We start from the raw sequence: 14,078 nt of genomic DNA, 5'->3' as shown, positions 1-14,078 counted from the left end.
TCACCTGCAAACCATATGAAAATCATGAGATACAAGGATGTACGCTCATAGGTATCATTGCAATGAAAGAAAACTTACCCCACTTTTGTGTCTCCCTGACCGCACTGATAAAGTATGGACTGTCAGCCTGTCTTCCAGGAACTCCTGCAATATGGAAAAACTTTGACCAAGCTTTACCAATAGCTTCCTTTGCGTTCTTACCCTTCTGCGTCCAGGAGCCTGTATCAATCCTTGGTTGCATCATTCCTCTTCTCCCACCAGCTGCCAAGTTATAGTCCTCCACCACAGGACTTTCCCTCTGCGAAGTGGACCTTCCAAACATCCTCTGCATAACATTCCCCCTCGTCGAACCACTACCTCCTCCACGCTCATATGCACCTCCTCTCTGTTCCACCCCCCGTCGGAACTCTGCTTCCGCTCTTGATAGATCCATGGCACGCTGCACCTGAGCTTCCTCATCTTCTTCATCACCGGGATAGTTTCCCTCCGCTGCAGCCTTCTCCCGTCTCAACCTCTCTCGAGCCCGGTCAGCAGTTGCCTTCTTTGCCCTATCCAACTCACGCTGAAAGAAGTCCCGCACATCAGGTGGCACATTCCTGCAATGGACCACCTCCGCCCCGCGCCCAGCCAAATGTTGTTTCAATCTAGTCGCACCACCTCCTCCTTTCTGCGTACGACAATAGTTGCATCGCCATCCGGGATAAAGATTTTCCCCGTGTTCCCATACAACATCTCTGCTTGCCATTGTCTATCTGCATACATGGACAACAAAAATATATCATCTAATATTCTAACTCCTAAGTCATAGTGTCTAAAATCATCTAAATACACCTAAATCCTAAAACATTCTAAATCCTAAAACATCCTAAATCCTAAATCTTACCTACATTCTAAATATACCTAAGTCATACATCTAAATCCTAAAAAAAATCATCTAAAATCATCTAGGGAAAAAAACCTCACCTGCCGGCGGCTTACCGCCGCTCGTGGCGGTTTACCGCCTAGCCGGGCCGGTAAACCGGCCTCCAAGGGCGGCTAACCGGTGGATCCGGTGGTGCCACGGCTTACCGGTGCGGGGGCCGGTTAGCCGCTCTCAGGAGCCGGCTGGCCGGGTCAGGGCGGCGGACGGCGTATGCGGGCGGCGGACAGGGCTTCCTAGGGGGCGAGAGGAGCGGACGAGTGGCTGGTGAGGCTGCGGGATGGTTGTGGATAGGTTAAATACGCTGTGCCGCGCGATGGGCCTTAATGGGCCGTCGTTTTTTTTCTTTTTCTTTTTTGATTTAACTTCTAAATTCCGCAAACCATACTAAATGAACGAATTTTTGAGAAAATTTTACACCATTAGATTCATCACACCTTGAAATATTTTTAGGAATTTTTTGGGAATTTTTCATTTTTTTGAATTCAAATTCAAAATTTGAATTTGGACCGGTTGGGAACCGGTCGGAACCGGAACCGGTCCGGACCGGTTTGACCGGTAACCGGTCAAACCGGACCGGTTCCCAACGGTAAGGTTAACCATGGATGTCACACACACACCTGCCGGTGACTCGGTGAGCTACATGATGAACATGACTAATATGTAGTAGCATAGTATAGTATGTCTTCCGATGCATACCTGTGGCCGCAACCAGGACGGCGACGAGGACGACGAGGGCGGCCGGCGGCGAGTTCTTGCGGCGTGGGAGCGCCACGGGCCGATGATGAATAGTACCCGGCCTGCTTGGTTGTCGATAGAACGTACTCGATCGTGCCTTATATATATAGATATATGTCTTACTCTGTAGCCGGCTAAGTTTCAATCCGCTGATTCGAGCTCTATCATCCGTGCACGCCACCGCTCACAGCTCCAGCAGCACGGCTCGGCTCTCTCGATCGAGCCCCCAACCTTGACGGCTCACTCACACCGATCAATCAATAGTTACAGAAAAAGCGATTCCTACTGATACCCTGATTCTTCGCCGGGCAGGAAGCACGATGCGCAACCCACCGGAGACACCGCCGCTCTGCCATTGCTGCCCGAGATCCCCTGATTGCCGCAGCTTCCTCAATGGCTTGCCAATTTCACCAGACAAAACTCCAATTCATCCCCCACCATCTTCTCCCTGCTGGAACCTCGCTTCGTTGCCGCTGGAGACGCCCCAATCCTCCACCGGCGACGACGCTGGTGAATTCCAACTGCATCCCTGCAGTTCCCCCACCTGAGACCCCCACCCTCCACCCCCCATGCTGGCCTGTGCAATCCGTCTAGAGATTCCACCGGCGTGCCTGCTAGGGTGACCCGGCGATCCAAATCCAAGCTAGGAGAGGGACCCTGAGGTAAGCATTCACGTAATTCAGCCTCCCACATTTAATCTGACGAATGGCGCCCCTTGTTTTGGAATTTGCCACACGTACGCCCATTAGTTTTTGGACTTTTTTAATTCTCTCATTAGTCGTGTATCATCCTGGATTTATTTTAGGTACACACGTTCTGTACTTTTCAATAATTCACCAATCTTATAGGAAAAATACCAGACTGCATATTTCTTAATTATTTTACTGCACCTGCATATATGGATTCTCACGGACTCATGCTGAATTGCTGATTAGTTATCAGGAATTTTATTTCTACTAAATCATATTTTGAAAAATCCATCTAGACTAGCAGCCGATTCCATTGTATTCATTTACTCTTCAGTATTTTACCTTATTTACTAATTTATTTTCATATGTTCTTGCAAGATCATCTCACACAATACTTTGTAATTTTACTATATGTTCATCTGTTAGAATCTTTAGATCGTCTAGGAGTAGATCAGTGGGAGTATTCTCTGGTTCTTGAAGAACATACCATCAATGGTCGAAGACGAATCCGACGGCGATGTCCAGAACGCCGACGGCGGAGTCGTGGACGAGCCGGAGGGTTCGAAGTCGAGGGTGTTGACAGCGTGGCGCAGGGGCGACAGGCTCGCGGTGGCGCTGGTGGCGGCTTCCCGTCGCTTCAGCGCCTCCCTCTCGATCGGACTAGGGTTAGGACGGTGGGACACTGTGGCGGCGACGAACCTCGTGACCAGAGCCTCTAATCCCCACCTCCACTTTATAGGGCTACGCGACGGGGGCCCACCAGCCTCATCTTGGGCTGGGCGTCCCTGATCAGGATGCGAGTCAAAGTTGGCCCAGTCGTTGGATTGGCCCGGAAGAGATCAAGCTAACATTCTCCCCCTTGATCTCACCTTTGTACTTTAAACTATTCAACTTAGACTTAACTTTTTACTTTTTCTTTACTTGTTTTGCTCTTGGTCCTCATCCCATTGCAGATTGGTATGTATGGCGTGCTTTGTCATGACAGTTATTATTCACTGCCAGACTAACAGTCACAATACACCTTTCTGTATTGAAACAAGACCTTAATTTTTCTTTGGGCCCTTTAGTAATCCAGAAATCATAGGTCTCCTGTAAAACCCATGTCGACTTGGGCGGTAGACCTTTAGTAAGCGGATCCGCAAGCACTTGCTTGATACTTTGATGCTCAATACTTTCATATGATTCTGGATTTTCTCCTTTACAACATATAACTCATCCGTCAAAGTGTTCGGCAGCACACTTGACATGTTGCCATAGGAGTGAAAATATTCGAATGGTATATTGTTGTTGTCTACCATTATCAATTCCGGGTAAAGGTTTCCTCAACCATTTTGCCTGTCTTGTAGCCTCATATCATGCTAAACTTTGGGTACACGACCCATGATATCACAACTATTTTGCTTTGGAGCTTTTCCACAATAAAACTCCAAGCGCGAGTGTTAGCTACTACTGTGGGCTTCACTAAACATCTCGCCAAAACTTAATTCTTTTTACTCACAACCTTTTGAGAGTACATGTTCCTTTCTTACTTAGCATGAGGCTGACAATACTTTGCAAAATTGCAAAAACATTCTATAACTCCATTCCAGTGATCTATTGCTGGACTGGACTTCTACCAAAATGTCCCGGATACTTGCGCTATGTCAGGGTAAATTCTTTTTAGCACTAATTTTGCATCCAACAGCTCAAGCACATGGAATTTTTTTCTTTTGATCGATCCTATAATGGTTCCTGGAATCCTGAAAATTTCAAAACTATTACCCTTGATAATAGGACAGGAGTAGGCTTACTCGCATACATACTATATATCTTTTAGAACTCTTTTCTAAGTATGCTCTCTGCGATTGTCCTGATACCCCCTTTTCTTTTATCCCGGTGAATTTCCTTTCCTAGAGCGAATGACTCTTCACCGAGATTATTCTTATCAAAACTAGAGGTCAAAATAACCTTCTTTGAACTTTGTGGGAAAAGAAATTTCCCATCTTTGAACTCTGCATATTTGCAATTTGTCATCTTGACCTTTACATAAAACCCAAAAGTTTCTTTGTTCTCATAAAACTTTAGATACCACTATTCTGCAGATGGTATTCGGATGTTCTTTTCTTTCCACAACAAAAATCATTTAGTTATGTCATGTATATACACTTTCTTGTACAAATCTTCATTGGAAGATATTTCACCAACATCTATCTAATGCAATTCTAAAAGTAGCATGCACCAATGTCACTATGATTCTAAAAGAATCCTTTCATGAGATTGTACAAAATGTCTCGTTAGAACTTATCCTTCGTCTTTGCATAAATCTTTTGGCCACAAGTCGTGCTTAATGACTTTCCATGTTCCCTCTGAAGTCATATTTAATCTTGTAGACCCATTATAGCCTACTGTCTTGGCTCCGTTAGGAACTTATTCTATGTTTCAAAATAAATTTAAAATTTCTAAGTCTCATGACATCTTTTATGGCTTCTTACCACCTCGATGAATGAGACACCTCAATTTCTATCATTCATTCAATGCCTCAACATATGATGAGACAATTGTAGTGCTTGAATCATAGGAGTGAACATACAGTCTTACTTCTCTTCAAGCCTTAGTTCTTGGCATACTTACTCCCCCAGATTATCCCATCTATTGTAAAGATGGAATATCTTCGAGCTTGTGTTTGGGTTCAGTCTTTACAAGCCTCGGTTCAGTCTTTACAAGCCTCATAGGGTGCTTCAAGCACCACCTTTTCTTTTCAGTTGATTTGAGGCTTAACTATCTTTTCGTCCTATTTGGAGCTGAAAACTAGAGAAATTTACTTGTTTTTGTAATTGGAGTATCCCTGTTATGACCGTTGTACTCCCTTTTCGGTCATATTCTTCTTTAATAGATCATTCTTGCTTTAAAAAATGCATCGCATTTTACTTTGCGGGGAAATTCTCTCTAAATCTGAATCTTTCTTGTCTTTCTAATCTTTCTCCCCCTCGAAATATGGCACAAACTTTATTGTCATAATTTCGAAACTATTTTTAACACTTGTGAACGAGTAGCCTTTCATTACTAGAACTTTATTCATATGACCAAGTCATACAAAATAATGGGAGTACTATTTTCTTGTTCCTTTTCAAGAGCTCCTCATAGTTCTTGATTTGTTGCACTTTCAAGAACTCATCAAGTTCTTCATTTTGCTATACTTTTGCAAGTCATGCTTGCAATCTTGGTTCGCATACAACTTTCTTTTTATCCTTCGATTCTTTTCAAGTCACTGTCCAACAATAGTGCATGAGAATTGCTGGGATAACTTTAAAAGCTCCCCCAGACTTCTTTACTTTTATGTGATACTCAAGTAGCATATGGGCCATCACAACTTTTCCTGTCATGTAGGATATAAGTGACACAAGTGCCAAAAACTTTCCCGACATGCGGTATAAAACTTTAAATGTATTGGTAACACATGTTTAATTCAACGTTGGTCAAACTGAATATGCATCAAACTCATTTCAACCATTATCTTTACTGTTGTTGAAGGACGAAGAAACTTTGGTCACAATGACTAAAACATGCATATATACTTTATTTTCTGATTAAATCTTCCCGTTGGCTCCAATTTAATCAGAAAATTTAACGAATTACAATATCAGTAAAACTTTAGTGAGAGAAACCAAAAACTTTTCGGAAACAGTTGCATCTCTTTTCCATATCACCCAAAAAGTCAGAATGACATAGGCTCTTTCTTTCTTAATCTCAATAATGCAACTGAGCAGCTCAAAACTTTATCTGTAGCGTTGATCGGAATCAAGTTTTATCTATTAATTTCTCTCTACTTGGGAAGAATTGCGTGTCTTAATTTAACGTTGGTCAAAATTAAAACATACAACTTTCCTTTACTTTCAATTCTATATCACCGTTGGGCAGAAATAGAACACATGACTAGAACAAAAAATTATAATATTGCCATCATCAACTTTGGTCAGAAAATGACAACATCATAATAAACTTTAAATTTCTTTTCTTTTAAGAGAAAAATAATGCTCGACTTGACACTTTACAATGGCAAAATAATGCCAAAAACAATCTTTGACTTATAACAGCGGAAGCTTTCTTCACCTTAATCTTCTAAGGCAGCTTTTTCCCACAGGGAAAAAACTCATCTGAGCTTTTCTTTCTTTATTGCAGCGAAAAACTTTTCTTTCTTTCAAAAGCAATTATTTGTCTCTCTATTCTCTGAAAATTTATCACTTCGATGCAAAATTTGTCAGAGATTCAATCTTGAACTTTAAACTCATAACAAAACCATAATATTGTTATCATCAATGTTGGTTAGAAAATAACAATACCATAATTTAACTTTAAACCAATATCTTTCTACTCCTCTATTTAAATTTTCATGTTGGTTCCAATTTAAATGGAGGACAAAACTTTTACTTTGCAGCGGAAACTTTACAAAATCATTTATTAAGGAGAATCTTTACACTCATTTACTCTCTAAACAATTTATCTCGTTGGATCAAAATTGAATAGAGATAAAACTATACAATAGTCACTGGAAAAAAAACTTCTGAAATAGAAAAACTAAACACTTTGCTTGCAGGCGAGCTTGTGTCGCCTCAGCAACCCAGCAGCCACTCGGCTCGGCTCACTTTGCTCATTTCGCTAGCACGGCCCAGCTCTGCAAGCGCCTTTGCGCAGCCCAGCAGGCGCTTGGCCCGCTCTGCAGCAACCGCCTGGGCCTCTCTTGCGCGCGCGGGCCGGTGGCCTAGCTCGCCTACTCCCGGTGGCCTATGGCCCAGCTAGCAGCTCAGCCCGCTCCGGCATGCGTCTGGGCCAGTGGCCCAGCTTGCTTGGGTCCGAGCGCCCCTGGCCGCCGGATCCGATCGGACGGCAATCCGTATGTTTCGCGAGAACAAAACCCCCGCCGGCCGCCGCCCTAACCCTAATTTCATTTCTTCTCTCCCCTCTCTCTCGTGCTGGCGCCGCCACCGGCGCTCATCCCGCCGTGCCGTGCGCACTGGCCACCGCGGGACCGAGCAACCATGGCCGGGGCGCACCGCACGCATGTGCTGCTCGGTCCACCGCCGTGACCGGTCGGTGACCCGAGCCTTCCTTCTTTCCCTTCATGCAGCACACCTCAGCAGCCGCGGCCGGCGAGTCCGGACGAGCACAAGAGATGGCGGCGCCGCCATGGCACCCCTCGCTGGTGCACGCGTGCGGCGCCGTCGAGCGGCACCTCGGTGGTGCCCTTTGGTGCCCGCACGAGCGCACCTCCGGCGTCCCGGCGGAGAGCGGCGGCTCGTCTCTGTGACGCGCCCCGGCGGGCGGCGGCTCGAGGCTGTCCCGCGCAACGGCGGTGATGGGCATGGCGGGACCAGGTGAGCGGCTGCCAACCCCTTTCACAGCTAGGGTTAGGGTTCGAACTTTCTTGTTTGATTCGAGATCGAATTCTTTTGATTCATCTTTTCTTTTCTCCTTCCGATTTGGGATCGGATTGATTATGTTCTTGCGATCTGGTTAGGGTTCGTCGAACCAAATCCCTTCCTTTCTTTAACCTTTCTTTCATTCTTTCGATCCGAGTTCGGATCCTTCCCCAAAAATGATCTACTTCGCTAGATCGGCTCTTGATACCATTGTTAGAATCTTTAGATCGCCTAGGAGTATATCAGTGGGAGTATTCTCTGGTTCTTGAAGAACATACCATCAATGGTCGAAGACGAACCCGACGGCGATGTCCAGAATGCCGGCGGCGGAGTCGTGGATGAGCCGGAGGGGTTCGAAGTCGAGGGCGTTGACAGCGTGGTGTAGGGGCGACGGGCTCGCGGTGGCGTTGGTGATGGCTTCCCGTCGTTTCAGCGCCTCCCTCTCGATCGGACTAGGGTTAGGACGGTGGGACACTGTGACGGCGACGAACCTCGTGACCAGAACCTCTAATCCCCACCTCCACTTTATAGGGCTACGTGACGGGGGCCCACCAGCCTCATCTTGGGCTGGGCGTCCCCGATCAGGACGCGTGTCAAAGTTGGCCCAGTCGTTGGACTGGCCCGGAAGAGATCAAACAAACATCATCGACCCTTCACACTAAACACACCACATAGTAAATTTCTAAATTATTTTTTGCTGGGAATTTTAGTAAGTTTAACATACATCAGAGCTCTGTGTAAATTATCGATGACCACCAATTTTTCAGTAAATTCTCAATGAGCTGCGATACTTTTTTACATTAACCGTGCGTTCCTGTTTCAGGACCCGAGTAGTTGTTTACCTCCTTTTCTGAAGGAGATGAGGCCCCCTCAGCAAATGCATGGGAGACTAAAATCATTCTCAGTAGAAACGTCACAAGGGATTTGGTCCATCGATGTAAGTTCCGTCACTAGTGCTGGACGGCCACCCGCCGATGCTGCTCGGCAGCCACAACCATCAGCACGACCTCAACCACAAGTTCCTTGTGATGCTAATATGGTGAAAACCAAGAACATGCCTCCAACCAGGAGTGTGCACCAATCTCACGCTGGACCTAGCACTGGCAGGGATCTCCATGAAAGTGATGATGATGATGATGCCTTCATGGAACCCCCGCCATGGCGTCGTGTGCTCAAGAAACAATGCACCAATGCAAATGTAGCAGCCAATGCAACTGCGAAGGTATAACATAGTAATCTAGTTCCTCATTTAGGTGCTTTTCGTATCATTGTGATCACATGTTTTTGAACCAGTTTTCTATCTTTGTTGGCCAGACTACCAAGACTCTAGTAAAGTATGCTCATGCTCCAACAGTTCACTGCGCCCCTTCGACATTCAACAAATTTGTTGACAACTTGACCCTCAACCAGCGTATAAAGATCATAGAGATGGGTTTTGGTGGCCTCCTTGGTATATCTGCAGAGAGGATAGGAAGCAGAGAACTATTGAAGTTCTTGTTCGACAGGCTAGACCCCAACAGCATGGTAATCGAACTTGGCAAAAATAGGGGAATCCATGTGACTCCCTTTGCCGTGAAGCAAGTGCTCGGCATACTAGATAGTGATGAAGATCTACCTCTACAAACAAACAACCATGCATCCAAGGCTCTGTCCAAACTCAAGATTATGTTGGGTCTTGAAGAATCCCATGACCTTCACGCGAGCCATCTCCAAAAGATCTTGAAGGATGATTTAGAGCTGTGCTCTAATTTGATTGATGATGAAACGGCAATAAGATTTTTCTTTATCATTGCTTCTAACAAGCTCCTGTTTCCTAGCATAGATAACAACATCAGATGCAAGGATATTTACCTGACTAGGGACTTGTCTCGTTTATCGGATATGAACTGGTGCAAGGCGGTTGTGGATGACCTTAGACATGCTGCTCATGCATATCATATTGACAAGACAAAGAAAGGGACACCATCGCTCCCTGGATGTGCTATATTATTGATTGTGAGTATACCATTGTGTCATCCATAAGTCTGCAGTGACTTTAGTCAATCAATTACTGGGTTGTTCTTCAATTACTATAACAATTCAGTGCTACACTTTTCCAGTAAATATTTTTAAAATTTTCATTATAGATTGTATTTGGATAACCTACAATGCAAACACCAGATCGAACACATGAACACTCCTCGTGCAAAGTACTTCGATCAAAATGTTATACAAAAGATCACTTCTGCTGATAGGACCAAGGACCAACAAGGGAAGGCTACGTTTGGGCTATTACTGGTGAGTTCTATTACTCAGTTTCTGTACATTTTTTAAATTTTTTCCCTGTATCCATGTTGTTTTGTAATGCCACTGTTTCACTCCACTTTTGCCGTGTGCAGCTTAAGAGTAGCAACAATACTTGCTACTATACGAGCCATCACCCATTTTCAGATGTGCCAGCAAACAATGAACCATTGGCTGCATCTTATTTCCCAAGTATACTCGCAGAACTGGGTGGATTTGTTGATCAGATTGATAGCAGGACAAGGCAGTCGGAGGCAAGGGCAGCTCTGGCAAAGTTTGATGCCAAATCCAAGAAAGCGTCAAGCTATATGAACACGGGGCAACTGATGTTACAGAATGCACACCAGGAAGTTATACAAAATCTGCGGGCAATTTTGCAGGACAAGGCACATGGCAACATTGGTCAAGATCATCATCATCAACCCAACACTTCTGATACAGGTACTGGGATGAGTCCAGCTCATTGTCATCTTCATTAAATATCTTTGTTTATTCATTTTTTCCATTCCATGTATGAAGCTCAAGCCAATGATGTCAGCATGCATGGTAGCCATAATGGTCATAACATGGGATCTGAACATGTATTTGACAAAGAGGTTCCATCTGAAACAAGGGAAAATGAGTTGCATTCTGGTAATCCCGATTCCCGACATCGAATGTTAGTTATCATTTGCACAAATTAAAGAACGCATCTGACATATGCCACTTCCCCTCATTTATATCCTGCGTTTCAGGTGGCCACCCTAATCAGGATAAGCCTTTGCAGTTTGCACAAAACGGGGCACGAGAACCAGATCTGCCAAACCATGCAACTCTGCACCATACCCATGATGAAACTTTCCCTCAGACTGATGTAAGTAAATAAAACTAATTTCTTGCTTTTATGGTCGCATTCTTAACTTCGCTCCTAAATTTTCCCCTTCTCTCATCAGAATGTACATTGTGATAAGGACATGGAAGGTGAACCTTCACTAGTTTCCTCTCAAGTTAGGGTACGGTTTTTTCAGTAAACAACTGTACTATTTACCGCACTCTGTGGCCTATCTTACCATTTGAATTCCACAGGTGCATGTTCACATAGGTCTGACTAGTGATCATGTACTACCTCCTGACGTGGCTGAAGGAGACACAACAGCAGCCTTGCCAATTACTAGTATGTATTCTTCTTAACCCCTTTCTTCAACATTTCAACTAAAATTTGCTTATTTCTTAAAACATTTCTTTCTCTCCTTTACTTATTGTATGAAGCTCAAGCCGGTGATGTTTATATGCATGATACTCACACTGGGCACAATATGGGATTTGAACATGAGTTTGACATGCCAATTCAATTAGAAACAAGGGCAAATGAATTGCATTCTGGTAATTCCCTTTTCAAATCAAACTTGCCAGTCCCACACAATCATAAAGGCACCTTAAATACTACAGATTCACTAATACATATTCTGTGCTTCAGGTGACCACACCAACCAAGACATCAACCACGCCACACCTATGCAGTTGGAACAACACATGGCCCTAGAATCAGGGATTCCAATCCCTGTAGCGTAGCACAATAGCAATGACGATAGTTTCCCTCGTTCTGATGTAATTCACTTAACCTGATTACTTTTTTGGTTGTCACTTTCATGATTTTTCCCTAATTCCTCCTTGCCCCCTCCAAAAGAATCACAATATACAGGATGATAAGGAAATTGAAGACGAACCTTCACCTATCTGTTCTCAGGTGACATTTGATGTTTACAATGAACACTTCTAACATTTACCACAATCTATTAAATATCTTACACAGATTTTATTTGACAAATGCAGGTTCCCATAAATGTAACCATTGATCAACTCATGCCTCCTATTGCAGCTGAAGGAGCTACTGGCCCAGACATTGCTGGCAGTACGTAATTTCTTCTTAACTTGTTTGTCCCACATTTCGCATATATTTCCCACATTTCACATGTATTCTACTCATGTCAGTTGCAGGAAGCCATCATAATGCTGATGCTGCAACCTCAAACTACAGTGTGACTATACGAACACCAGGTGTTGTTTTGGACACCGACGATACAGAACCATATCAGGTTGCACAACTTAACCTCCCACTGTAATTTATATACATTTTTGGTGCATTTCGTTTATGTCATAACATTTACTCAAATGTTGGCAGATGGAAGCAACTGATATGGCAACTGACGACCCCCTAGGCCCTGTTGTTCTTTTCCATCCTTGCACTCAAAACGAGCCCATCTAGCGTCCATCAATTGTTCCTAGACCACAATGCCTTACCAAACGCCCAGCCATGTACGTGTCACCTTTTAAAGGTGATCCACAACGAGCAAAAGTTCCTATGTCAAAAGCACTTGTAAGGAAGAAGTTCCACCCTCGCCTAAAGTGTTTAAGGTATTGTTTACGAAATAACTCCTAAACATTATATGCAACCAGCTTAAACTTACAATCATTGCTTTACCGGTGATGTGTTCATCCGCTACGGTCTGAAAGAATTCAATGGAGAAGAAACATTCAAATCGTTCGTTGATGACGAATGGCTTTCAACCAAATTCATGTCCTACTTTGTTGCTTGCTTGAGCCATGATGAATCAATCCACATGGCTGAGGGTGCTGGATACAGGGTCTTCCTATCTCTAGAGATTGGGGTGAGTCCACACGAATGGCACCTTAACTACTCCAGTGCTCAGCCAATAACATAATCCTTGTGTACTAACCTTTATATTGCATAGCAGGAATATGTAAATATAGAGGAAGATGAGGACTTTTCCCAGTGGGATTCTCCACCGGCCCTAGCCATTTTACAGCGTGACATTGAGCACGTCGACCCAACCAAAGTAAAGCTTGTAAGTACCTCAAAACAACCTCACATGATAGTGATTACTTTTTCCTACCTAAAATATTTTTTTATCATATACAGTTCTTTTTGCCTGTGATGGAGGAGGACCACTATAGTGTCTACTGCATCAATTTCATTCACGATCGGATAGATGTACTTGATTCTAGTCCAGAAGACCACACAATTTATCATAATGTTCTCGGTGACCGGATCATTCGAAGGCTTAATCTCCTATTCCAGCTGGCCACGGATTATAGAGTCAAGCAGTTTACTCGATTCAAGCGCCCAATAATTGACGTATGTATGCACTCACACGAGAACGATTGTGGATTCTTTGCAATCAAGTTCATGGAGCTTTGGAATGGTGAATCTTTCCATGTTCCCATCCTCACGGTAAGGCTTACCATTTTTACCAAATATCCATGGGTTTACTTTTCCTCCAACATCCTAAGTCCTGATTTTGTTTTTCACGAATTCAAACGTAGGCAAACGGACGTCTGTATAGGTCTGAGCTCTTATTCTACGGCCTCTACCATCCACTGGACACTATCAAGAAGCTCACTGCTGGACTAGAAGCATACAAGCCTCGTCTGTGACCCTCCTGTCTCCTCCAAATTATCGTCGAAATATGTGTGCAAGTGAACAAGTCTGTTATCAATTTTTTCCCACTAGGACAAGACTGAGTTGTCCCAGGGTTGTCAGTTACTGTATTGGAGTAATTATAGTTATCTATAAAAAAATTCTAGAATACTATGCCCATATCTATGGCATGGAAATACTATTTTTCAATGTTAATTATCATGATTCTGTACCAATCTACTACCTTGTATTATAAGTTACTGCAATAAGATGCCTAATTACCATAACTTAGTCACTGTGCTTGTTAACTCAGTCTGTTAACTATGCTGTGTGTTTACTCCAATATGCATCCTGCGGGTACCAATAACTATAAGTGACTTGTCAATTTTGACTGATATTTAGTTCTCAACTTCATCTGATGACTACTTCTCAACTTCATCTGATAATTATAGTCTATTTCCTAGTATCTACCTAACTTGTTATACAATAACGATGGCAAAGAGATAGCTATGACTTACATTAATTGGAAAAGTCCAAGATGAAATATAAAACACCTTGTTCCGATAATTATGATGTCCATTTACTAAAATCTGGATTTAACTGACTCTAGCCATATGGTTGTCACAATGGCATAC

The 14,078-nt window shown here is 43.5% G+C and overlaps 2 protein-coding genes across 5 annotated transcripts; both read left to right on the top strand.

The window, feature by feature from the left end:
- Positions 1 to 1,970: 1,970 nt before the first annotated feature.
- Positions 1,971 to 12,100, top strand: LOC120645162. Of its 3 annotated transcripts, XM_039921930.1 has the most exons (14): positions 1,971 to 2,319; positions 8,566 to 8,964; positions 9,057 to 9,737; positions 9,903 to 10,019; positions 10,121 to 10,466; positions 10,545 to 10,658; positions 10,760 to 10,878; positions 10,958 to 11,011; positions 11,107 to 11,178; positions 11,274 to 11,387; positions 11,482 to 11,612; positions 11,692 to 11,751; positions 11,838 to 11,916; positions 11,997 to 12,100. In XM_039921930.1, exons 2-9 carry the CDS (start codon positions 8,602 to 8,604, stop codon positions 11,110 to 11,112), a joined length of 1,800 nt encoding a protein of 599 aa, XP_039777864.1. In that variant the 5' UTR covers positions 1,971 to 2,319; positions 8,566 to 8,601; the 3' UTR covers positions 11,113 to 11,178; positions 11,274 to 11,387; positions 11,482 to 11,612; positions 11,692 to 11,751; positions 11,838 to 11,916; positions 11,997 to 12,100. The 3 variants fall into 3 exon arrangements, with proteins under 3 accessions (XP_039777864.1, XP_039777865.1, XP_039777863.1); XM_039921931.1 differs by lacking the exon at positions 11,274 to 11,387; XM_039921929.1 differs by lacking the exons at positions 10,958 to 11,011; positions 11,107 to 11,178; positions 11,274 to 11,387.
- A 369-nt stretch (positions 12,101 to 12,469) lies between these two features.
- On the top strand, positions 12,470 to 13,751 carry LOC120645161. Of its 2 annotated transcripts, none has more exons than XM_039921928.1 (4): positions 12,470 to 12,673; positions 12,761 to 12,871; positions 12,967 to 13,257; positions 13,350 to 13,751. In XM_039921928.1, the coding sequence occupies exons 1-4, from the start codon at positions 12,581 to 12,583 to the stop codon at positions 13,458 to 13,460; spliced, it is 606 nt and encodes a 201-aa protein (XP_039777862.1). In that variant the 5' UTR covers positions 12,470 to 12,580; the 3' UTR covers positions 13,461 to 13,751. The 2 variants fall into 2 exon arrangements, with proteins under 2 accessions (XP_039777862.1, XP_039777861.1); XM_039921927.1 differs by having other exon boundaries at positions 12,946 to 13,257.
- Positions 13,752 to 14,078: the final 327 nt, after the last annotated feature.

The sequence above is a fragment of the Panicum virgatum genome, chromosome 8K (assembly GCF_016808335.1).
Source record: "Panicum virgatum strain AP13 chromosome 8K, P.virgatum_v5, whole genome shotgun sequence".
Lineage (NCBI taxonomy): Eukaryota > Viridiplantae > Streptophyta > Magnoliopsida > Poales > Poaceae > Panicum > Panicum virgatum.
This window is presented reverse-complemented; position numbering and strand designations above follow the sequence as displayed.

Coding starts and splice junctions, on each gene's coding strand:
- LOC120645162 (XM_039921929.1), top strand. CDS start 8,602: ATGAGGCCCCCTCAGCAAATGCATGGGAGACTAAAATCATTCTCAGTA. Junction 9,738..9,902: donor GATGTGCTATATTATTGATT/GTGAGTATACCA, acceptor TGCAAACACCAG/ATCGAACACATGAACACTCC. Junction 10,467..10,544: donor ACCCAACACTTCTGATACAG/GTACTGGGATGA, acceptor CCATGTATGAAG/CTCAAGCCAATGATGTCAGC.
- LOC120645161 (XM_039921927.1), top strand. CDS start 12,581: ATGTCCTACTTTGTTGCTTGCTTGAGCCATGATGAATCAATCCACATG. Junction 12,674..12,760: donor TCCTATCTCTAGAGATTGGG/GTGAGTCCACAC, acceptor ATTGCATAGCAG/GAATATGTAAATATAGAGGA. Junction 12,872..12,945: donor ACCCAACCAAAGTAAAGCTT/GTAAGTACCTCA, acceptor TATCATATACAG/TTCTTTTTGCCTGTGATGGA.